This window comes from Rhinopithecus roxellana, chromosome 12 (genome assembly GCF_007565055.1).
Source record: "Rhinopithecus roxellana isolate Shanxi Qingling chromosome 12, ASM756505v1, whole genome shotgun sequence".
NCBI classification, from domain to species: Eukaryota; Metazoa; Chordata; class Mammalia; order Primates; family Cercopithecidae; genus Rhinopithecus; species Rhinopithecus roxellana.
The window spans coordinates 135,534,525-135,559,391 of NC_044560.1; the positions used below are offsets into that span (position 1 = coordinate 135,534,525).

At 51.9% G+C, this 24,867-nt stretch overlaps 2 protein-coding genes across 8 annotated transcripts in view; both read right to left on the bottom strand.

Moving 5' to 3' along the window:
• Positions 1-12,368, bottom strand: part of PHLDB3 (pleckstrin homology like domain family B member 3) — a 31,995-nt gene extending 19,627 nt beyond the window's left edge. For 2 of the 5 annotated variants that reach the window (XM_030912661.1, XM_030912664.1), the window contains exons 1-9: positions 12,174-12,305; positions 11,497-11,823; positions 9,653-9,835; positions 9,286-9,423; positions 4,334-4,462; positions 3,700-3,861; positions 2,087-2,197; positions 1,853-1,936; positions 1,083-1,196 (exon numbers count right to left, since the gene is read on the bottom strand). In XM_030912661.1, coding sequence (XP_030768521.1) covers positions 1,083-1,196; positions 1,853-1,936; positions 2,087-2,197; positions 3,700-3,861; positions 4,334-4,462; positions 9,286-9,423; positions 9,653-9,835; positions 11,497-11,706 — 1,131 coding nt within the window. In that variant the 5' untranslated portion in view covers positions 11,707-11,823; positions 12,174-12,305. Of the gene's footprint in view, positions 1-1,082; positions 1,197-1,852; positions 1,937-2,086; positions 2,198-3,699; positions 3,862-4,333; positions 4,463-9,285; positions 9,424-9,652; positions 9,836-11,496; positions 11,824-12,173 lie in introns of all 5 variants that reach the window. The other 3 variants (XM_030912662.1, XM_010372421.2, XM_030912663.1) reach the window with 3 other exon arrangements.
• Positions 12,369-14,280: 1,912 nt separating this feature from the next.
• ETHE1 (ETHE1 persulfide dioxygenase) overlaps positions 14,281-24,867 on the bottom strand; it is a 29,602-nt gene continuing 19,015 nt past the window's right edge. For all 3 annotated transcript variants that reach the window (XM_030912669.1, XM_030912667.1, XM_030912668.1), the window contains exons 4-7: positions 19,386-19,515; positions 17,002-17,091; positions 15,682-15,798; positions 14,281-14,481 (exon numbers count right to left, since the gene is read on the bottom strand). In XM_030912669.1, the coding sequence (XP_030768529.1) occupies positions 14,426-14,481; positions 15,682-15,798; positions 17,002-17,091; positions 19,386-19,515 (393 nt within the window). In that variant the 3' untranslated portion in view covers positions 14,281-14,425. The remainder of the gene's footprint in view (positions 14,482-15,681; positions 15,799-17,001; positions 17,092-19,385; positions 19,516-24,867) is intronic.

The window sequence follows — 24,867 nt, forward strand, 5'->3', positions numbered from 1 at the left end:
CTCTGTCCAAAAAAAAAAAAAAGAAAAAAAGCTAGAAGAGGACTTGAAATGTTCTCAACATACAGAAGTGATAAATATTTGAGATGGATACCCCAAATACCCTGACTTATTATGCATTCTATGCATGTAACATCATATGTACCCCATAAATATGTTCGAAATATATCATTTTTAAAAAGAAAAGCCAACTCATAGCTAATACACATCTTTTTCAAAAGGATAGGTTGAATATCCCTTCTCCGAAATACTTGGGACCAGAAAGGTTTCAGATTTGGGATTTTCTTTCAGATTTTGGAATATTTGGGTTGACCATCTGTAACCTAAAACTCTGAAACCCAAACTGCTCCAATGTACATTTCCTTGGAGCATCATGTAGGCACTCAAAGAGTTTCAGATTTTCGAGCATTTTAGATTAGGTTTTTTTTTTTTTTTTTGAGACAAAGTCTCACTCTGTCGCCCAGGCTGGAGTACAGTGGCATAATCTCGGCTCACTGCAACCTCTGCCTTCCCAGGTTCAAGCAATTCTCGTGCCTCAGCCTCACATCACCATGCCCAGCTAATTTTTGTATTTTTGGTAGAGATGGGATTTCGCCATCTTGGCCACGCTGGTCTCGAACTCCTGACCTCAGGCTATCCGCCCGCCTTGGCCTCCCAAAGTGCTGGGATTACAGGCATGAGCCACCGTGCTGGCCGTCTGTTGTAACTGTTAATGAGCTGCCCCCCTGATCCCCACAGTTTTAAGGAAGTCTAGAAGGATTCTCAAAACACAAGTAGCTGCATTACTTCTGAGAAGGGGAGACCTTCTTATTAAAATACACTGTTCAGTTGCTTTTAAAATCTACTCCTGGGTGCACATGTTCCCATTTCACCAGGGCAGGGGTGGGTGTTACGCAGAAAAAAATTATAATAATAAAGCTGGAGTCATAGGAATATCCCTTGGCCAGCCTTTCCTATCCCCCCACCCCCATATAGAAAATCAGAGTGGAAGTTCTGGAGACCCCAGTTCGGGGACTCTGCTCCGAGCCCCTCCCTCCCTGCTGACCAATAAGACACATGGGGAAACAGAGGCAGTGGGGGGATACCTGCAGGGAGCTGTGGACAGAGAAGAGGCAAGAAGAGGTAGGGGTGGCAGCAGAGTGGGCCGCAGGGTCCTGGAGCACCAGCAGCTGGTGGTCTGTCTTCTGGGTGAACAGCAGCTGCAGGAGAGGGGGTGAAAGTTCGTGGGAGCAGGAGGGACCCCAGAGCAACCATGAGTTCCCACACGCTCTGGCCCACACCTCTAGTGCCACCCATTTTTCAGAAAGAAAAACTAAGGAGAGATGGAATGTGGTCCTTAGGGTCTAGTCTCCCAGCATAGAGCTGTGGGCAGAGACTGCTGGCTCCCTGAGGAGGGGCTGGGGCCTGGACTCCTGGGTCTGAGAGAGGAGGGGCTGGGGCCTGGACTCCTGGGTCTGAGAGAGGAGGGGCTGGGGCCTGGACTCCTGGGTCTGAGGGAGGAGGGGCTGGGGCCTGGACTCCTGGGTCTGAGGGAGGAGGGGCTGGGGCCTGGACTCCTGGGTCTGAGGGAGGAGGGGCTGGGGCCTGGACTCCTGGGTCTGAGGGAGGAGGGGCTGGGGCCTGGACTCCTGGGTCTGAGGGAGGAGGGGCTGGGGCCTGGACTCCTGGGTCTGGGGGAGGAGGGGCTGGGGCCTGGACTCCTGGGTCTGGGGGAGGAGGGGCTGGGGCCTGGACTCCTGGGTCTGAGGGAGGAGGGGCTGGGGCCTGGACTCCTGGGTCTGAGGGAGGAGGAGCTAGGGCCTGGACTTTCCAGTCTGAGGGAGGAGGGACTGAGAGGCATACAAAATCCCCATACCTTAGTGAGGGCTGGGTTGGGCTCAGAGAAGTCCCCGCCAGGTGTTCCCTGAAGGCAATTGAGCTCGAGCAGCCGGCTCCGTTCCTACCAGAAGATATGGACAGCTACGTGTCAAAGTCAGAATGGGCTGTCCTAGCTGCTTTCCCTAATGTCAGGAGACATCCGGGGTGCAGGGAGGTGGTGGGATGCCCCAGGGGGAAGTGAGGATGGTAGGGCAGGTGCCAGGGAGCTCACCTGTGACAGGGCCTGAAGGGCCTCCTCCTTTTTCCGGCTCAGCCCCCGACTCTCGGCTGCCATCTGCTCCCCCAGTGACTTGAGCTGCTCTTCCAGGACCCGGATCCGGCGCTACAGAGCACCCCGTCCCGGTTACTCATCTGCCAAGGCGCCAGCCAGCTCTCCAGGCCACCCTCCCACAGAACCACATCTGCCTGGAGGGCTGGGGTTTGCTCCAGCCCCTCCCAGAGACCACGGGATCGGAGTGTCCAGGGTTGGGGACCCAGCATTCAGCTCCCTGGACCCTCTTCCCTTTTGAGGGACCCTCTTCCCCATCTGGGGAAGATGAAGAGAAAGGGATGGACAGAGAGAACAGCAACCAAGACAGGCCCCAAAAGACAGAGATGTAGACAAAGATTCAGGGAAAAGAAAAGATAGAAACAGAACAGAGACAAATAGAGACAACCAGAGACAAAGGAAAAGCCAGTGAGACAGGAAAAAGATCCAGAAACAGGTGGGGAAAGGAAACCCACAGAAGAGCTTTTTTTTGAGACGCAGTTTTGCTCTTGTTGCCCAGGCTGAAGTGCGATGACTCAATCTCAGCTCACCGCCACCTCTGCCTCCCAGATTCAAGCAATTCTCCTGCCTCAGCCTCCCAAGTAGCTGGGATTACAGGCATGCGCCACCATGCTCGGCTAATTTTGTATTTTTAATAGAGACGGGCTTTCTCCATGTTGGTCATGCTGGTCTCGAACTCCTGACCTCAGGTGATCTGCCTGCCTCGGCCTCCCAAAGTGCTGAGATTACAGGCGTGAGCCACTGAGCCCGGTCGAGCTTTCTAATCCAAAACTTTGGGAAACTCTGTGTCAAATATGGTCAAACATGCGCATTTTTTTCCCGAGGGTCTGACAAGTCAGACCCTTGAATGTGAAGCTCCCAGGTGGGATCTGATGGAGCATCTTTTTGGAATAGAGGCAAAGAATGTGGTGGTGAACACCAAGTTTGTTCAAATCCTGGCTGTGGCGAGGCATGGTGGCTCATGCCTGTAATCCCAGCACCTTGAGAGGCCAAGGTGGGAGGACTGCTTAAGCCCAAGAGTTTGAGACCAGGTGAAACCCCGTCTCCACTAAAAATACAAAAATTATCCAGGTATGGGGGCTCATACCTGTGGTCCCAGCTACTCGAGAGGCTGAGGTGGGAGGATCGCTTAAGCACAGGAGGTCGAGGCTGCAGTGAGCTGTGAACGTGTCATTGCACTCCAGCCTGGGTGACAGAGTGAGAACCTATCTCAAAAAATAAAAATAAAAAACTCCTGGCTCTATCCCTTACTAAAGAAACTTTGAAAAGATTACTTAAGCATATTGACCTTCAGCTTCTTTATTTATAACATGGGGGGAAAAAAGTAATAGGACTTGCCTCAATAGGTTTGTTGTAAGGATTCAATGAAGAAATGCTCATGAAACATTCAGGACCATATCTGGCACATAGTAAATGTTTCATCAGTATCAGCTCTTGTTGTTACTATTCAGAAGAACATGACAGGTAGAAACAAGGACAGAGAAAAAGGCAGACACAGAGCAGGGGAGACAGAGAGGAGCAGCAAGGGGGGGCAGCGCTGGTCGGGCATGACTCACTCTGTGCTGCGCCATGCTGGCCTGAAGTTCCTGGACCTTGGGGTCTGGCACCTGGGGCCCAGGGCTGTCCTGATCCTCCTCCTCCTGCCGGCTCTCCCGCTCCAGTTGCTGGAACTCCAGGTCCTCATAGGCGCGTTGGGCCACATCCAGTTGTTCCCTCATCTATAGGTCAGAACACAAAAAGGCTGGAGGCCTGGATCCCTAGGACCCCGGGGAGTAGGGTGCTGGGGCTGGGACTCCTGGTGAGAGGAAGAAGGTGACTGAGGACCTGGATTCCTGGGTCCTGGGAGAGGAGGGGGTTAAGAACCAGAGGGCCAGCTGGGCACAGTGGCTCACTCCTGTAATTCCAGCACTCTGGAAGGCTGAGGCAGGTGGATCACCTGTCAGGAGTTTGAGACCTGCCTGGCCAACACAGTGAAACCCCGTCTCTACTAAAATTCCAAAAATTAGCCGGGTGTGGTGGTGCGCACCTGTAGTCCCAGCTACACGAGAGGCTGAGGTGGGAGAATTGCTTGAACCTGGAAGGCAGAGGTTGCAGTGAGCCGAGATTGCACCACTGCACTCCAGCCTGGGCAATGGGGCAAGACTCTGTCTCAAAAAAAAAAAAAAAAAGATAGAACCAGAGGGCCATTACCTCCTGCACACCCTGCAGAAGCCGCTCGCGCTGGTCCTCTGGCTGTGAGTTGAGCTGTCTCTGGGCCTCCCGGAGTCTTTGGCGAAGACCCTCTAGGCGATTCCGTTCCTGGCTCAGCCGCCTCTGTTCCTGAAAGAACAACCAGGTTCTCAGCCTCAGCTTGAGCGTAGAGGGGGAAGCAGCGGTCAGCCACATCTCAGAGTCTGCCTGGGGTGTCAGCTTTACAAAGGCAGGGACTTCATCTATGTGATTCACTCCTGTGCAGGCCTGCCTCACAGTCAGAACCAAGATTTTAAAGAAATGAATGAGGCCAGGTGTGGTGGCTCACACCTGTAATCCTAGCACTTTGGGAGGCCAAGGCAGGAAGCGCTCTTGAGCTCAGGTGTTTGGGATTAGCCTGGGCAACATAGGGGGAGCCCATCTCTTTTTTTTTTTTTTTTTTTTTTGAGACGGAGTCTCGCTGTGTCGCCCAGGCTGGAGTGCAGTGGCGCGATCTCGGCTCACTGCAAGCTCCGCCTCCCGGGTTCACGCCATTCTCCCGCCTCAGCCTCCGAGTAGCTGGGACTACAGGCGCCTGCCACCGCGCCCGGCTAGTTTTTTGTATTTTTAGTAGAGACGGGGTTTCACCGTGTTCGCCAGGAGGGTCTCGATCTCCTGACCTCGTGATCCGCCCGCCTCGGCCTCCCAAAGTGCTGGGATTACAGACTTGAGCCACCGCGCCCGGCCGGGGGAGCCCATCTCTACAAAAAAACAAAACAATTAGTGGAGTGTGTTAGTGCACGCCTGTAGTTCCAGCTACTCAGGAGGCTGAGGTGGAGGATTCCTGGAGCCAGGGAGATTGAGGCTGCAGGGAGCTGTGTTTGCATCACTGTTCCAGTCTGGGTAACAGAGGGAGACCCCGTCTCAGAAGAGAAAAGAAGGAAGGGAAGGGAAGGGAAGAAGGGAAGGGAAGAAGGGAAGGGAAGAAGGGAAGGGAAGAAGGGAAGGGAAGAAGGGAAGGGAAGGGAAGGGAGAAGAGAAGAGAAGGAAGAGAAAAAGAAAGAAAAGGAAAGGAGGAGAAAGAAAGGAAGGAAGGAAGGAGAAAGAAAAAGGAAGGAAGGAAGGAAGGAAGGAAGGAAGGAAGGAAGGAAGGAAGGAAGGAAGGAAGGAAGGAAGGGAGGGAGGGAGGGAGGGAGGGAGGGAGGGAAGGGAGGGAGGGAGGGAGGGAAGGGAGGGAGGGAGGGAGGGAGGGAAGGAAGAGAAGGGAAGGGAAGGAAAGGAAACAGACAGGCCAGGCACGGTGGCTCACGCCTGTAATCCCAGCACTCTGGGAGGCCGAGGCAGGCGGATCACAAGGTCAGGATATCGAGACCATCCTGGCTAACACGGTAAAACCCCATCTCTACTAAAAATACAAAAAATTAGCTGGGAGTGGTGGCGGGTGCCTGTAATCCCAGCTACTCTGGAGGCTGAGGCAGGAGAATGGCGTGAACCCGGGAGGCGGAGCTTGCAGTGAGCCAAGATCATGCCACTGCACTCCAGCCTGGGCAACAGAGTGAGACTCCATCTCAAAAAAAAAAGAAGAAAGAAAGTGAGAGAGAAAGAGAAAGAAAAGAAAGAGAGAAAGAAAGAGAGGGAGAAGGAAGGAAAGGAGAAAGAAAGAGAGAAAAGAAATGAATGCAAAACATATTCTTGCTCTGTGACGCGGTGGATGCAGAAGTGGATTGTATCTGGGCCCTGCCCTCCAGGTGGGAACACAGCCAGTTGGAAAGATCAGGGCAGTAAAATCAAGAGACTGTGGGAACCTAGAATGAGGAACAATGTCAGCCAAAGGTTGAGGCTGCAGTGATTGCACTACTGCACTCCAGCCTGGGCGACAGAGTGAGACCCTGTCTCAAAAATGAAATAAAACAAAACAAAACAATCAGGGAGCATTTGGATCTGGGAAAATAAAAGGAGCTAGAAGAGCATTTTGGGCAGAGGAAACGGCTTGGCACAAATGCGTGAAAGTTGAAAAGTACAAGAAGTCTGGGGGACAAACTCCAGCCAGGGTGGAAGAGGATGTGGTGGTGGGAAGAACATGGTGGGAAGAATGTGGTGGGAGAGGATAGTGGGAAGGCCAGCTCATCCAGCTCACAGGCGGTTTGGTCAATCTGGGGATATGGGGAACCTCAGAAGGACTGAAAGGATGGAGTAGGAACTAGGAATCATCCCTCAGGGAGATGGGTTAGAGAGGTGGAGAGCAGCTCCCTTGGGAGTCCTCCAAGCAGTGAGGGTGAGACCTAAGCTGGGGCCTGGGTGGTAGGGCTGAAAAATAGATGGACTAGACAGAGAGGATCAGGAAGCAGAAAGGATAGGACATGGTGGCTGATGGGCTTGGAGGTGAGAGATAGGGAAGTGTGCAGGGCAAAGTCCAGGACTCTGGCCTGGTGACCAAAGGGACAGCAAGACAAACAGTGTGGAGAAGGGAGTTGCTGAGGTCAGCTTTGGATATGGTGAATGAGAAGCAGCCAGACTCCTGGGTCAGAGGGAGGAGGGGCTGGGGCCTGGATTCCTGGATCTAAGGAAGGAGGAGCTGGGGGTCTGGACTCCTGGGTTTGAGGGAGGAGGAGCTGGGGGCCTGGACTCCTGGGACAGAGGGAGGAGGGGCTGCGACCGAGATTTCTGGATCTGGGTGAGAAAGGAGTACCTAGTAGCCAGTACCCTAGGAAGAAGGGTACATTTCTCTCTTTGGAGAGAAGGCCTGGGAGAAATACGTGATCTTTGAGGATAAATGAGGCCCAGGATCCAGCCTCAGAAAATTCCAACATACACGACACTTCCAAATAAAAAACTGACAAAATCACAAGTCACCATTTTCCAACCTATAATGGTAACCAACCCAAGCAATGACCACTGATGATGTTACAATCTTCAGATAGAAGTTTTTTTTCTGAGATGGAGTTTTGCTCTTGTTGCCCAGGCTAGAGTGCAGTGGTGTGATCTTGGCTCCTGGGAGCTGCAACCTCCACCTCCCAGGTTCAAGTGATTCTCCTGCCTCAGCCTCCCAAACAGCCGGGATTACAGGTGCCTACCACCACACCCGGCTAATTTTTTGTATTTTTAGTAGAGATGGGGTTTCATCATGTTGGTCAGGATGGCCTTGAACTGCAGTGGCTCATGCCTGTAATCCCAGCACTTTGGGAGGCCAAGGCAGGCAGGCAGATCACCTGAGGTGAAGAGTTCGAGACCAGCCTGACCAACATGGAGAAACCCCATCTCTACTAAAAATACAAAATTAGCCAGACATGGTGGCGCATGCCTGTAATCTCAGCTACTGGGGGAGGCTGAGGCAGGAGAATCGTTTGAACCCAGGAGGCAGCAGTTGCGGTGAGCCAAGATCACACCATTGTACTCCAACCTGGACAACAAGAGCAAAACTCTATCTTACGAAAAAAAAAAAAAAAAGAGAGAGAGAGACCAGGGTGACCTCATGAGGTCTGGACAACCAGAGATGAGGTTCCTGACACTGGCTCAGGAAGCACTAAAGCACTTCTGAATATGATCAAACCTCTCCCTCTAACCAACACCTGCTTGCAGAAACAGAGGCATGTTCAAGGGCACCACAGGCATGCAATTGGCCATGCTCTGCCTGTGGGACAGAAGACTGGGTTTTTCTAATAAACAGTATGGGGAAGACACAGCGGGTGGGAACCACCAGAGATAAAACAATAGGCAAGACATATCAACCAATCACACTGACCTTTGGGGACTTCATTCAAACAAGCCACCTGTTAACTGGCATTTTGAGATTGTCTGGGAAACACAAAAACTAACCAGAAATAAGACAATACTAAGAACTTATTATTATATATATATATATATATATATATATTTTTTTTTTTTTTTTTTTTTTTGAGACACGGTCTTGCTCTATCGCCCAGGTTGGAGTGCAGTGTCGTGATCACAGCTCACTGCACCCTCTACCTTCTGGGCTCAATTGATCCTCCCACCTCATTCTTCTGAGTCTGAGGCCACAGCCACATGCCACCATGCCTGGTTAATTTTTGTATTTTTATTTTTCACAGAAACAGTGTCTCATTATGTTGCCAGGCTGGTCTCACAGTCTTGGGCTCAAGCGATCCTCCCACCGTGCCCTGCCATCTCCCAAGTACTGGGATTACAGGTGTGAGCCACCTTGCCCAGCCAAAAAGGATTTCTTATCTGTCAATGATACACTGTAAACATATGTACAGGCCACATGATGTCTGGGATTGGCTTTTAAAACTGGGGACGGAAACAAATGGGAGATAATGAAACGAGAATGTAAGAATATTAATCATTGCTGAAGCTGGTGAGCACAAGACATGGGAGCTGCCTGACTATTGTGGGTTTGGGAAGTTTTCTTTTTCTTTCTTTCTTTTCTTTTTTTTTTTTTTTTTTTTTTTTTTTTTATTGAGACAGAGTCTCGTTCTTGTTGCCCAGGCTGCTGGAGTGCAATGGTGCAATTTTGGCTCACTGCAATCTCCATCTCCCCGATTCAAGCGATTCTTCTGCCTCAGCCTCCCAAGCAGCTGGGACTACAGGCGCCCGCCACCACGCCCTGCTAATTTTTGTATTTTTAAGCAGAGACGGGGGTTTCGCCATGTTGCCCAGGCTGGTCTCGAACTCCTGAGCTCAGGCAATCAGCCCGCCTTGGCCTCCCAAAGTGCTATGATTACAGGTGTGAGCCTCCGCTTCCGGCCGGTTTGGAATTTTTCACACACCCACATTTAAATAGCAAACGCACAGGGGACGAAGGAAGAGCCCCAAAAACCACGCCCAGGGAGGGAGGAGGAAAACCAGGAGGGGCATCTGCCCCTCACTCTCTCGGGAGCCCAAATGTCTTCCTTTGGGGAATGGGGACAACCCCGGGGCGCAGGTGGCTAGGAGCACACCAACATCCATGGACCAGGAAGGACGCTGCTGCTGAAGACCCTGTGAGCCAAACAGACCTGTTCCCGCTGCTGGCGGCCGCGCTTCTCCGAGGCCGCCTGCTGCCCCAGCAGCTCTCGCAGCTGCTCCTCCTCCCGGCGAGCAGCCACTCGCTCCCCAGCCAGCTCACCCCGCAGCAAGGCCACTTCCACCTCCATCTGCAGAGAGAAGGCCAAGGCTGGGGGCTCGGACGCCTAGGTCCAAGGAAGAGGCCCAGGGCCTTAACTACCAGATTCGAAGGAAGGATGGACTCCAGGGACCTGAATTTGGAGGGAGGAAGAGAGGAGGGCCTAGAATCTGATCCCACCGGAGGAAAAGGCTGAGAGTCCGGCTTTGCGGGTTCCTCTTGAGTTGGGGCCAGGCTTCGCAAGGGGTCCGTAGCCTCACCTCGATCCTCAGCTCCTTCCTCTGGCGCTGTAGCTCCTTCACTCGCTGCTCCATTAGGGCCACGCGAGTCAATGCCTCCAGTTGCTGTCCTCGCAGGCGCCGCGCCGCCCCTCGCACCCCTTCCCCCGAAGAGGTGGATGAGTGGGGTGTAGACGCCATTGCTCTCGGAGGCTTAGCCTCGGGCTGAAGTTGAGGGGGCGTGGTTTAGTGGAGATGCCTCGCCCCCTGCAATCACTAAGTAGGTCTGGTCCCCACCCAACATCCCCTCTGCCGGTCTCAGTCTACTTACCTAACACAACCACCACTCCCATAATCTGTCGCAGGCTCTTTTCCTTCTTTCTTTTCTTTTGTGTGTGTGTGTGTGTGTGTGTGTGTGTGTGTGTGTGTGTGTGTGTGTGTGTTTTGTCCTGAGATAGGGTCTCACTGACTGGAGTGCAGTGGCGCGATTATGGCTCACTGCAGCATCGACCTCCCGGACTCAAGCGATCCTTCTGCCTCAGCCTCCTAGGTAGCTGTGACAACAGGCGCGCATCACCACCCCAAGCTCTTTTATTTATTTATTTATTTATTTATTTTTATTTTTTGGTAGAGAGGGGGGTCATGCTATGTTGCCTGGGCTGGTCTCGAACTCCTAGGTTCAAGAGATTCTCCCACCTCGGCCTCCCAAAGTGCTAAGACTACAGGCATGAGCCACCGCGCCCGGCCTCAGCCTCCTGTATTCAAAGTCGGAGTGAGGGAGGGTGCAAGTCCAGTGACCCTCCAAGGGTCCAAGACACGGACCACAGAGGCTTGCAGTACCGGATGGAGGGTGGGCGGATGTAAAGCCGACTTATGAAAGGTGTTTCTTTTTCTCTATTCAGGTCCTATTCTCTTGGCGTCACTTTCTCGTAGCGCCTGGATCTGTCTCTCTGTCTCTCTCTCCACCCGACCCCAATCTCTCAGATTCGGTATCTGTCCACTGCCTCTGAATCACTAGATCTTTCTCCCTCGGAGTATGTCCCTCTCTGGAGGTTTTTCTCTATTTGTTTCTCTGAGCATCTCTGCCGGTTATTTCTGGGTTTCCCTCTGTCTCGATTCCCCTCTCTCTGACTCTCTGTCTCTAGACTCACTGTGTCTCTGTCTTTTTTGGGTCTTTGTCTCTCAGTCTCCATGTCTCTCGGTCTCTGTCTGGTTCTTGATCTCTCTGCATCTCTTACTCATTTGGTTCTCTCTGTTCAGTAGTCTCTCTCTCTCTCTCTCTCTCTCTCTCTCTCTCTCATGTTTAGAGATAGGTTCTGCTCTGTCCCAGGAGGCTGGGGTGCAGTGGCGCAATCATAGTTCACCGCAGCCTACAACTCCTGGGCTCAAGCGATCCTCCTGCCTCAGCCTCCCGAGTAACTGGGATTACACGCACGCAGCACTGCGCTTGGACAATTTCTATATTTTTTTTTTTCTAGAGACGGGGATTTGCTATGTTGCCCAGACTTGTCTCGAACTCCTGGGCTTAAGCGATCCTCCCCTTGGCCTCCCCAAGTGCTGGGATTACAGGCGTGAGCCACCTATCTGGTTCCTCTATACCCGTCTTTCTGTCTCCGTCGCCCGTTTGGGTCTTGTCTCCGTTCTTGGGGCCTCCCCGTGGCTCTGTCTATCTGGTTATGTATCTGGTTTCTGTCTGTCTGTGTCTCTGCCTCTTTGGCTCCGTGTCCTGGTGTCTGTCTCTCAGTACTCTCTGTTATCACTGGGTCTCTCTCCCTGTCTCCGGGTCTCTGTCTTTCTGGTTTCCCTCTACCTGTCTACCTGTCCGGCCACCTGCTTGAGTCCCCGTCGGTCCAGGCCACCCGCGCTGTCGCCCTCGGGTTCCTCACCGCCTCGCGGCTGCTCTCAGTGCTGCTGCCTTCTCCCACTTCTTCCTCCGCCTGCTGCTCAGCTCCTCCGCGGCTCGAAGGTTCCGCCAGTACCTTGGGGGCCTCCTGTTCACGGGACTCCTCGGGATAGCCCTGGGGCTGGACCTCCACGTCGCATTCCGGGACCGGCGGCGGCGGGGTCCCCTCGGCGGGGCGGCTACGCGTTCCCATGGCCGCTCCGGCTCCTGCGGGGTAGGCGGGACCAGGCGCTCCGGGGGCGGGGCCTAGGAGGGCTGAGCGCCGCTCGCGTCTGCTCCGGGGCGCGGAGACCTCCCCAGGAGGCGGGGCCTAAGAGTTCAAAGGATGGAACTGAGCGTTACGGAGGCGTGTCCTTAAGTTTCCAGAGGCGGGGCTCGATGGTTCCAAGGCGACACGCCCCCGGAGATGGGACCGGAATTTGAGTCCGGGTCGTAGCTCGCCCCCTACTGGCCTGTTCGACCCCGCCTCCCCTCCCTCATCTCCAAGTGTCAGGCCTTGTACCCTCCCAGCAGCCCCCCACAATCTCTTGGACTCGCTTAGAGCGACCCATCTTCTCCCTCCGAGACTCAGCAGTTCGACTCCTGCCCCGTCCTTCCCGGAGCCCCGTAGTCTTAGTCCCGACCCCACTGTGCAGGGCAACAGCGCCCATGCCGCCTCACCCAGGGGTCCAGGAGTCGGGTCTCCCAGGCTGCCCTTCTCTGAACAAGCCAGGAGTCGGAGTCCTTGAGATTCCGAAGTCCAACCGCCACCTCCCCACAGCCTCGGCCCCCTCACCAGCTCAGGCTTCGGCTCGCTCCGCTCTGCGGGCTGGGCACGGCCGCTTCTGCCTATGAGACAGGTGGCAGGGGAAGAGGGAGGAGAGAGGCCGCCCCGTCCCCCTCCCCAGCAGCCCGGAAGTGGAGGGGGGGACAACAGGTCCAACAGCTCCCGAGGGAGGAGGGAGCCACGGGCTTGCCCCACCCGCGGCTTCGGCATCTGGCCATCCCGGCCCCACCGGCCCCACCCTCATGGAACTCAGCATCTCGACCTCCCAGTCTCCCTCGATCCCCTCATTCCTGCCCCACTGGAGGAGTCTTGGCTACCGCTGTATGGGCACCTCTCTAATGTCCAGACCCTGGGAGTTCAGAAAGGAAGGCAGGAATGGAGATGGGGACGTCTCCCCTCTAATGAGCCCTTCAGAAGGGCCCTGACCGGTTTGGGGAGCTGGACAAGGGGAAGGGGTGCCCTGAACTGAGTCAGAGACCTGCCTAGAGACTGAGGGAAGTGTACTGCCACCCCCCAACACTTTGCTACGGGGGGGAGGGCGGAGGTTAAAGGTCTCAGCCAGACCCTTTCCTCTCTGGGCAAAAACAGGAAAATAACTGGTATATGAAAAGGGATGATTAGAAGTCAAGAGCTGTGCTAAACACTTTATACCCGGTCATTTAATTTCACCCTCAAAGCTGCCCAGTGAGAAAGTGATTACTACCTCCATTTCTTTTTTTTAGTAGACACTGGGTTTCTCCAGGTTGCCCAGACTGGTCTTGAACTCCTCGGCTCAAACACCCTGCCTGCCTGGGCCTCCCAAAGTGTTGAGATTACAGGCGTGAGCCACCGAGCCTGGCCTACTACCTTCATTTTATACTTGGGGATACAAGCTGAAGAGGACAAATGCACCCAAGGTTGGCTGGGCACAGAGGCTCAGGCCTGTAATCCCAGCACTTTGGGAAGCCAAGGCAGGTGGATTGCTTGAGACCAGGAGTTCAAGGCCAGCCTGAGCAACATGGAGAAACCCCATCTCTACTAAAAATACAAAAATTATGCCAGGTGTGGTGGCACACACCTGTCATCTCAGCTACTGTGGAGGCTGAGGCAGGAGGATCTCTTGAGCCCAGGAGGTCAAGACTGCAGTGAGTCCTGAATGTGCCACTGCACTCCAGCCTGGGCAACAGAGTAAGACCCCATCTCACACACACACACACACAAAAAATGTAGGCAAGATCTACACATGTTATAAGCGGTAAAATGCAGGCTTCATTCTCTCAAAAGTCCATGTTCTTAACCATTGTGTATACTGTCACTTCAAGCCAGGAAGTACCCAAAAGATCATTCTAAATGATAGTAACTTTAATGGTGAACACTGATAGGCCACGTGCCAGGCACTTACACACATTGACTCATCAGAGCATCACAACACCCTATTATTATTCCTTCCATTTTACAGATAAGAAAACTGAGGCCTAGAGAAGTGAAGTACCTTACCCCAGGGCTAAGTGGGAAGTGGCTCGAAAGCCGGTGTTCTAATCCAAGGTGATGAGAAGACCTGCCCCAGATATCTGTTTGTTTTTCATCTTGTGAGTTAGAAATCTTGTGGGCTACCAGGCCGGGCGTGGTGGCTCACGCCTGTAATCCCAGCACTTTGAGAGGCCGAGGCAGGTGGATCACGAGATCAGGAGATCAAGATCATGCTGGCTAACACAGTGAAACCCTGTCTCTACTAAAAATACAAAAAAATCAGCCGAGGGTCATGGCATGTGCCTGTAGTCCCAGCTACTCAGGAGGCTGAGGCAGGAGCATTGCTTAAACCTGGGAGACAGAGGTTGCAGTAAGCCAAGATCGTGCTACTGCACTCCAGCCTGGGCAACAGAGGGACACTCCATCTCAAAAGAAAAAAAAAAAACCTTGCAGGCTCCCTGGGCCTCCTGGCCTCTCCACAGAACCAGAACTCCACCCCTTTAGGCCCAGAAACCCAATTGGTTCCCCCTAGAAAATAGGTAGAAGTCAGACTCATGTTAAAAAGAAGTTTTATTTAGGAAGCTCCAGGGGCTGGGGTTCGGGCATGGGGTGGGAAAGGAGAGGTACAGTGTCAACGCCACCCTCTCCTCCCGCCTAGTGCATTAATACTTGATGGGAGCATCTGACAGAAGTGAGATCAGGCAGGGGGTGGTGTCTGCACCCCACAGCGCATGTTGGCTGGAACAGCAAAGTCTGAAAGCAAGAAATCAAGGTTAAAACTAAGGGGCCTAGGCAGAGCTCCAGGCCCCACTGGAGACCCAGAAATCCTAGGAACTTTCCTCTTCAGGGAACTAGAGTTTTGGTCCTGAGCCCACTCCTTCCCTCAGACCCAGAAGTCCTGTCCCCCAGCCCCTCCTCCCTCAGACCCAGGAGTCCAGTCCCCCACCCCTCCTCCCTCAGACCCAGGAGTCCAGTCCCCCAGCCCCTCCTCCCTCAGACCCAGGAGTCCAGTCCCCAGCCCCTCCTCCTTCAGACCCAGGAGTCCAGTCCCCCAGCCCCTCCTCCCTCAGACCCAGGAGTCCAGTCCCCCACCCCTCCTCCCTCAGACCCAGGAGTCCAGGCCCCCAGCCCCTCTTCCCTCAGACCCAGGAGTCCAGGCCCCCAGCCCCTCCTCCCCCAGACCTGGGAGTCCAAACACGCAGCCCCTCCTCCCTCAGACCCAGGAGTCCAAGCTCCCAGCCCCTCCTCCCTCAGACCCAGGAGCCCAGGCCCCCAGCCCCTCCTCCATCAGACCCAGGAGTCCAGGCGCCCAGCCCCTCCTTCCCTCAGACCTAGGAGTCCAAACCTGCAGCCCCTCCTCCCTCAGACCCAGGAGTCCAAACCCGCAGCCCCTTCTCCCTCAGACTCAGGAGCCCAGGCCCCCAGCCCCTCCTCCATCAGACCCAGGAGTCCAGGCCCCCAGCCCCTCTTCCCTCAGACCCAGGAGTCCAGGCGCCCAGCCCCTCCTTCCCTCAGACCTAGGAGTCCAAACCTGCAGCCCCTCCTCCCTCAGACCCAGGAGTCCAAACCCGCAGCCCCTTCTCCCTCAGACCCAGGAGTCTAGGCCCCCAGCCCCTCCTCCCTCAGACCCAGGAGTCCAAACCCCCAGCCCCTCCTCCCTCAGACCCAGGAGTCCAGGCTCCCCAGCCCCTCCTCCCCCAGACCTGGGAGTCCAAACACACAGCCCCTCCTCCCTCAGACCCAGGAGCCCAGGCCCCCAGCCCCTCCTCCCTCAGACCCGGGAGTCCAAACCCGCAGCCCCTCCTCCCTCAGACCCAGAAGCCCAGGCCCCCAGCCCCTCCTCCGTCAGACCTGGGAGTCCAAACCCGCAACCCCTCCTCCCTCAGACCCAGGAGTCCGAGCTCCCAGCCCCTCCTCCCTCAGACCCAGGAGTCCAGGTACCCAGCCACTCACCTATCTGCTCAGGTTTAGGCAAGTTCAGGTTGTCCATGATTTTGACAAACTCCTCACAGCTGCGGGTGAGCCGAGGGTTCAGAGTCCTCTCCTCCTCCACGGTGGACACTGTGAACCCTAGTGGCCAAGGGAGGGGAAGGAAAGTCAAGGAGTCCAGTGCCTCAGGCCTCTCAGAACTACATTCCCCAGGAGGGTTTGGGTGCCTCTCTGGCAGGGGCCTCTCTGGCAGGGGTTCTTCCCAGAATATTCCTAAAGTAGCTTTCCCTCCTCCATGGGAACTATGGGAAATGTAGTTTTCCCCAGTTCCCTAAGCTCCACAAGTAAGGCCCAGGAAAACCCATGCCCTGCAGAATTCCAGGCATCTAGCAGTCACATAGTGTCTACATCCACACACAGCAGGCTCAAGCACTTTATATATATATATAATTTTTTTTTTTTTTTTTTTTTTTTTTTTTTTTTTTTTTTTTTTTTTTAGACAGGGTCTTGCTATGTCACCCAGGCTGGAATATAGTGGTACGATCACAGCTCACTGCAGCCTCAATCTCCTGGGCTCAAGCAATCCTCCTACCACAGCCTCTCAAGGAGCTGGCAGCATGCCACCTTGCCTGGCTAATTTTTTGTATTTTGTAGAGGCAGAGTTTTGCCATGTTACTCAGGCTGGTCTCGAACTCACTCCTGGGCTCAAACGAGCCTCCTGCCTCAGCCTCCCAAAGTGCTAGGATTACAGGTGTGAGCCCCCGTGCCCAGCCTCAAACACTGAATTTTTTTTGGCCAGAGAAGTTTCTGAGACTGGTAGTCTTCATGCCTTACAAAGATTACAGAGATTTACACTCCACTTTCAAAGTTTTTTTTTTTTTTTTTTTTTTTTTTTGAGGCGGAGTCTTGCTCTATCGCCCAGGCTGGAGTGCAGTGGCCGGATCTCAGCTCACTGCAAGCTCCGCCTCCCGGGTTCCCGCCATTCTCCTGCCTCAGCCTCCCGAGTAGCTGGGACTACAGGTGCCCGCCACCTCACCCGGCTAGTTTTTTTGTATTTTTTAGTAGAGACGGGGTTTCACTGTGTTAGCCAGGATGGTCTCAATCTCCTGACCTCGTGATCCACCCGTCTCGGCCTCCCAAAGTGCTGGGATTACAGGTTTTTTTTTTTTTTTTTTTTTTGAGACAGAGCCTCACTCTGTCTCCCAGGCTGGAATGCAGTGGTGTGATCTTGGTTCACTGCAACCTCCACCTCCCAGGTTCAAGCAATTCTCCTGCCTCAACCTCCCGAATAGCTGGGATTACAGGCATGGGTCTGTAATCCCAGCTCCTCCAGGAAGCCCTCACCATGGTAATCATGAGCAGGGTAGATCAGACAGTCGCCTGGAAGTGTGAAGATCTTTTCATGGACCGAGTGGTACAAGGTCTTGGCACAGCCTGGGGAAGGAAAGATCAGAGGTCAGTGGATCAACAGGACAGAAGACTCTAACCCCTTCCTTCAAGAAAAGGGTGAAAGGATAAAATCACTGTAGCTAAACCATCTCCTTCATGTCCTGCCAATATCCCTTTGTCTAAGTAGAGAACAGGGAAAGGCATTCTAGGTGGATGGAACAGCATGTACAAAGAATTGAGGAATGGTGAGAAATTCAGCATGGCTGTAAATAGGGTTGGAATGACACCATGAAGCACCAAAGAGTGTCATTTGTGACCTTGGCTGTCACCCAGGGGATGTCAAGTAAGGGTTCTGAACAAGAAAGGTGCACTAGAAGGTAAGAAACTGAAGACAAAGCCAGGTGCAGTGGCTCATGCCTGTAATCCTAGCACTTTGGGAGGCTGAGGCAGGTGGACTACCTGAGGTCAGGAGTTCAAGACCAGCCTGGCCAACATGGTGAAACCCTGTCTTTACTAAAAATACAAAAATTAGCCAGGCGTGGTGACCCATGCCTGTAATCCCAGCTATTCAGGAGGCTGAGGCAGGAGAACTACTTGAACCTAGGAGGTGGAGGTTGCAGTGAGCCAAGATCACACCACTACACTCCAGCCTGGGAGACAGAGTAAGGCTCTGTCTCAAAAAAAACAACATAATAATAATAAAAAAAAAAGAAACTGAAGACATGAGGCCCAGGAGAAGAGTGTGATGCCATGGTCCCCACAAGCAGCTCTGAGTCCTAAGTAGGAGGCAAACCTCTCTTCCACCTTGCATTTCAGCCTAAATCCTTCAGCTTCCTGACTGTACTTCGAATGGATAAATGGAAGATTGGGAGCCTTGAAGAGAAAAAGACAGAGACTGAGATGCAGAGAGGAGAGAGGGAAGAGGGAGGAAGACGCCTGGGGATGTGGCTTCCCATGACCATCTCATCATGACTTCTGTCTTTCCCTCTTATCCAGCCTCACTTCTCCCTTCAAGGCAGCTAAATTCCAGGCCTAGTGTTAACCCCACATTGTCACACATGCTCAAAGGATGGCCCAACCCTGAGATTCTGAAACTACACTCCCTTTCCACAGGGAAGCTCCTAAATCTAACCACCCCTAGCAGCTAGACTCTAAATGGATCATTGCTCCCTGGCAATTAAACTGCTGGCTCTAACAACTTCTTTTTTTCTCTCTTGCTCTTTTTTTTTTTTTTTTTTTTTTGAGACGGAGTCTTGCTCTGTCACCCAGGCTGGAGTGCAGTGGCACAATCTCGGCTCACTGCGACCTCCGCCTCCTGGGTTCAAGTAAATCTCTGCCTCAGCCTCCTGAGTAGCTGGGATTATAGGCACCCACTACCACAGCCAGCTAATTTTTGTATTTTTAGAGATGGGGTTTCACCATCTTGGCCAGGCTGGTCTTGAACTCCTGACCTCATGATCCACCTGCCTTGGCCTCCCAAAGTGCTGGGATTACAGGCGTGAGCCACCATACCCAGCCCTTTTTTTTTTCCTTTTTTTTTTTTTTTTTTTTTTTAGTTCTATGTGTTTCTTAGAGAGGGAGCCTCACTATGTTGCCCAAGCTAGGCTCAAATAGGTAACTAACACACCCCTGAATCTAACTGTCCCCCAAGAGCTAAGCCCCTGAATCTAACTCTTCCCATACTCTAGCATGGGGGTCCTCAACCCTGGGTACCGGTCTGTGGTCTGTTGGGAACTGGGCTGTGCAGAAGGTGGTGAGCGACAGGTGACTGAGCAAAACTTCATCTGTATTTACAGCCGCACCCCATCGCTCCCATTACCACCTGAGCTCTGCCTCCTGTCAGATCCACAGCAACATTAGATTCTCATAGGAGCACAAACCCTATTGTGAACTGCATGTGGGAGGGATCTAGGTTATGTTCTTCTTATGAGAATCTAATGCCTGATGATCTGTCACTATCTTCCATCTCTCCCAGATGGGACCATCTAGTGCAGGAAAACAAGTTCAGGGCTCCCACTGATTCTACATGATGGTTAGTTACATAATTATTTCATTATCTATTGCAATGTAATAATAATAAAGTGCACAATAAATGTAACACATTTGAATCCCCGAAACTATGCCGCGCCATGGTCCATGGAAAAATTAACTTCCACGAAACGGGTCCCTGGTGCCAAAAAGGTTGGGGACCACTGCTCTAGCAGGGAAACTCCTTGAATTTAATATTGAAGCCTCCTAAAAGTCTAATGTCCATCCATTCATTCTTGTAACAGATACTTCAACACTTGACACACATGTAACTGTATGAAGATCTTGGGCTGGATAAAGGAGCTAGTCACCTTGCTGGAAGTCTGTCCGCCCACACCCACGGATCAACAGGGCATCTCCAGTGAAGGCCATGCTGTGGTCATTCAGGACGAAGGTGACACAGCCTGGGGTGTGGCCAGGGCTGGCCCTGGTCTCCAAGGCCTGGCAGGGGTGGCAGAGTACAGAGATAGTCACCAAGAATCCTTCAAGATGAAACTGGTCCCCAAAGCCCCACCCTACTCCAAGGTCTTATCTAGATGCATATTTTGGTAAAAAATTTAGATTCCCAGGCTCTAATCTTATATTATCAGAGTAAACTCCAAGTGGATTAAATATTTCAATGTGTGAAAAATAAAACCACAAAGCTGTGACACACAACAACAAAAATACAATAATATCTGACCTCTGGTTAGGAAGGTGATATGGTTTGGCTGTGTCCCCACCCAAATCTCATCTTGAATTATAGCTCCAGTAATCCCCATATGTCATGGGAGGTAACTGAATAAAGGGGACAGGTTTCTCCCATGCTGTCTCGTGATGGTGAATAAGTCTCATGAAATCTGACGGTTTTATTAAGGGCGGTTCCCCTGCACATGCTCTCTTGCCTGCTGCCATGTAAGACATGCCTTTGCTCTCTGCTCCTCCTTCGCCTTCTACCCTGATTGTGAGGCCTCCCCAGCCATGTGGAACTGTGAGTCCATTTAACCTCTTTTTCTTTTTCTTTTTTTTTTTGAGACAGAGTCTCACTGTCACCCAGGCTGGAGTGCAGTGGCCGGATCTCAGCTCACTGCAAGCTCTGCCTCCCGGGTTTACGCCACAGGTGCCCGCCACCTCGCCTGGCTAGTTTTTTGTATTTTTTAGTAGAGATGGGGTATTTTTTAGTAGAGATGGGGTTTCACCAGGTTAGCCAGGATGGTCTCGATCTCCTGACCTTGTGATCCGCCCGTCTCGGCCTCCTAAAGTGCTGGGATTACAGGCTTGAGCCATTAAACCTCTTTTTCTTTATAAATGACCCAGTCTCAGTGATGTCTTTATTAGCAGCAGGAGAACAGACTAATACAGTAAATTGGTACTAGTAGAGTGAAGTGCTGCTATAAGGAGACGTGAATATGTGACTTTGGAACTGGGTAACATGCAGAGGTTTGAACAGTTTGGAAGGCTCAGAAGAAGATAAAAGAATGTGGGAAAGTTTGGAACTTCCTAGAGACTTGTTGAATGGCTTTGACCAACATGCTGAGAGTGATATGGACAATGAAGTCCAGGCTGACATGGTCTTACATGGAGATGAGGAACTTTTTGGGAACTGGGATAAAGGTCACTTTTGTTATGTGTTAGCAAAGAGACTGGCAGCATTTTGCCCCTGCCCTAGAGATCTGTGGAACTCTGAACTTGAGAGATGATTTAGGGTACCTGGTAGAAGAAATTTCTCAGCAGGAAGGCATTCAAGAGGTGACCTGAGGCTGGGCGCGGTGGCTCACGCCTGTAATCCCAGCACTTTAGGAGGCCGAGGCAGGCGAATCACAAGGTCAGGAGATCGAGACCACGGTGAAACCCCGTCTCTATTAAAAATACAAAAAATTAGCCGGGCGTGGTGGCAGGCGCCTGTAGTCCCAGCTACTCAGGAGGCTGAGGCAGGAGAATGGTGTGAACCCGGAAGGCAGAGCTTGCAGTGAGCTGAGATTGCGTCACTGCACTCCAGCCTGGGCGACAGAGCAAGACTCTGCCTCAGAAAAAAAAAAAAAGAGGTGACCTGAGTGCTGTTAAAAGCATTCATTTCAGTTTTATGTATTCACAAAGATATGGTTTAGAATTGGAGCCTATGTTTAAAAGGGAAACAGAGCATAAATATTAGGAAAATTTGCAGCCTGACAATGTGATAGAAAGGAAAAACCCATTTTCTGAGGAAAAATTCAAGCCTGCTGCAGAAATTTGCATAAGTCACGAGGAGCCAAATGTTCATCACCAAGACAATGGGAAAAATGTCTCCAGGGCGCGTCAAAGGTTTTCACAGCAGCCTCTCCCATCACAGGCCCAGAGAACTAGGAGAAAAAATGGTTACATGGGCAGGGCCCATGGCCTTGTTGCTTTGTGCAATCTCAGGACTTGGTGCCCTGCATCCCAGCTGGGGCTAAAAGGGGCCAAGTACAGCTCAGGCCATTGCTTCAGAGGGTGCAAGCCCCAAGTCTTGGTGGCTTACACGTGGTGCTGGGCCTGCTGGTGAGCAGAAGTCAAGAACAGGAACCTCCACCTAGATTTGAGAGGCTGTATGGAAATGCCTGGATGTCCATGGAGAGGTGTGCTGCAGGGGTGAAGCCTTCATAGGGAACCTCTGCTAGGGCAGTGCAAAAGGGAAATGTGGAGTGGGAGCCACCAGAGTCCCCACTGGGGCACTGCCCCCAGTGGAGCTGTGAGAAGAGGGCCATTGCCCTCCAGACCCCAGAATTGTCGATCCACTGACAGCTTGCACCATATGCCTGGAAAAGCCACAGATACTCCACATCAGCCCGTGAAAGCAGCCAGGCGGGGGGCTGTACCCTGCAAAGCCAGAGGGGCAGAGCTGCCCAAGACCATGGGAACCCACCTCTTGTATCAGCGTGACCTGGATGTAAGACACGGAGTCAAAGAAGATCTTTTTGGAGCTTTAAGATTTGACTGCCCCACTGGATTTAGGACTTGCATGGAGCCTGTAGCCCCTTCATTTTGGCCAATTTCTTCCATTTGGAATGGATGTGTTTACCCAATCTCTACCCCATTGTATCTAGGAAGCAACTAAACTTGCTTTTGATTTTACAGGCCCATAGGTGGGAGGGACTTGCCTTGTCTCAGATGAGACTTTATTTTGTTCGGTTTTTTTTTTTTCAGAGACAGAATCTTGTTGTGTCACCCAGGCTGGGGTGGGGTGGTGCAATCTTGGCTGACTGCAACCTCTGCCTCCCAGATTCAATCAAGTCTTGTGCCTCAGCCTCCCGAGTAGTTGAGACTACAGGCATGTGCCCCCATGCCTGGCTAAGTTTTGTATTTTTAGTATAGACAGGGTTTTACTATTTTGGCCAGGCTGGTCTTGAACTCCTGACCTCAGGTGATCTGCCTGCCTTGACCTCCCAAAGTGCTGGATAACAGGTGAGCCACCATGCCTAGCCTCAGGTAAGACTTTGGACTGTGGACTTTTTTTTTTTTTTTTTTTTTTTTGAGACGGAGTCTCGCTCTGTCGCCCAGGCTGGAGTGCAGTGGCCGGATCTCAGCTCACTGCAAGCTCCGCCTCCCAGGTTTACGCCATTCTCCTGCCTCAGCCTCCTGAGTAGCTGGGACTACAGGCGCCCGCCACCACGCCCGGCTAGTTTTTTGTATTTTTTAGTAGAGACGGGGTTTCACTGTGTTAGCCAGGATGGTCTCCATCTCCTGACCTCATGATCCGCCCGTCTCGGCCTCCCAAAGTGCTGGGATTACAGGCTTGAGCCACCGCGCCCGGCCGGATTGTGGACTTTTGAGTTAATGCTGAAATGAGTTGAGACTTTGGGGGACTGTTGGGAAGGTATGATTGGTTTTGAAATGTAAGGACATGAAATTTGGGAGGGACCAAAGTGGAATGATATGGTTTGGCTGTGTCCCCACCCAAATCTCATCTTGAATTGTAGCTCCCATAATCCCCACAGGTTGTGGGAGGGACCTGGTGGGAGGTAATTAAATCATGGGGGTGGGTTTTTCTCATGATAGTGAATAAGTCTCACATGATCTGATGATCTTACAAAGGGCAGTTCCCCTTCACACGATGTCTTGCCTACCACCATGTAAGCAGTACCTTTGCTCCTTCTTTGCCTTCCACCATGATTATGAGGCCTCCCCATTAAACCCCTTTTTCTTTATAAATGACCCAGTCTTGGGTTTTTTTTTTTTTTTTTTTTTGAGACAGAGTCTTGCTCTGTCACCCAGGCTGCAGTGCAGTGGCACAATCTTGGCTCACTGCAACCTCCGCCTCCCTGGTTCAAGCGATTCTCCTGCCTCAGCCTCCTGAGTCGTTGGGATTTCAGATGTGCACTACCAAACCTGACTAATTTTTGTGTTTTTAGTAGAGATGGAGTTTCACCATGTTGGTCAGGCTAGTGTCAAACTCCTGACTGCGTGATCCACCCTCCTTGGCCTCCCAAAGTGCTGGGATTACAGGCATGAGCCACTGCGCCCGGCCTTCAGGTATGTCTTTATTAGCAGCGTGAGAACAGACTAATACAGACGGGATATTCAAATGTGACATCTAAAGTGATAAATCATTAAGGAAAAGATCAGTCAGAAGTTTCTGAATGGCAGCAACACCATAAACAAAATCTAAAGAGAACCAATATGTGGGGAAAATATATTTGTAACATATACATACCACATGGTCAATATACTTAATATACAAACAGATCTTACAAATCAATTTTAAAAAGTTAAGCACACTAATATAAAAATGAAATACTCAACAGTCATTAAAAGCAATACTGTTGAAATAAAATTCAATAATATTTTACACTTTTAAAAATACAAAATAGGCAGTAGTGTCTGGGCACAGTGGCTCACACCTGTAATCCCAGCACTTTGGGAGGCCAAGTCGGGCAGATTACCTGAGGTCAGGAGTTCGAGACCACCCCGGGCAATGTGGTGAAACCCCATCTCTATTAAAAATACAAAAATTAGCCAGGTGTGGTGGCACATGCTTGTAATCCCAGCTACTTGTGAGGCTGAGGCAGGAGAATTGCTTGAACCCAGGAGGCAGAGGTTGCAGTGAGTCAAGATCGCACCATTGTACTCCAGCCTGGATGACAAGAGTGAAACTCCACCTTAAAAAAAAAAGGGCCAGGCGCAGTGGCTCACGCCTGTAATCCCAGCACTTTGGGAGGCCGAGACAGGCAGATCGCAAGGTCAAGAGATTGAGACCATCCTGGCCAACACGGTGAAACCCCGTCTCTACTAAAAATACAAAACAAATTAGCTGGGCATAGTGGTGGGCACCTGTAGTCCCAGCTATTCAGGAGGCTGAGGCAGGAGAATGGTGTGAACCCAGGAGGTGGAGCTTGCAGTGAGCCGAGATCGCGCCACTGCACTCCAGCCTGGGCGACTGAGCAAGACTGTCTCAAAAAACAAAACAAAACAAAACAAGAGATAGTGAAAAAAGTGGCCCTTAGAGTGAGAAATGATATTTACAAACATAAACACTAGTCCTTCCTTATCTGCAGGGGATACCTTCAAGATCCCAGTGGATACCTGAAACCTGAGATAGTGTAAACCCTATAAATACTGTTTTGTTTTGTTTTGTTTTGTACAGAGTCTGGCTCTGTCGCCCAGGCTGGAGTACAATGGCATGATCTCGGCTCACTGCAACCTCCCCCTCCCAGGTTCAAGCGATTCTCCTACCTCAGCCTCTCAAGTAGCTGGGATTATAGGCGCCCACCACCATGCCCAGATAATTTTTGTATTTTTTTAGTAGAGACGGGGTTTCACCATGTTGGTCAGGCTCGTCTTGAGCTCCTGACCTCAGGT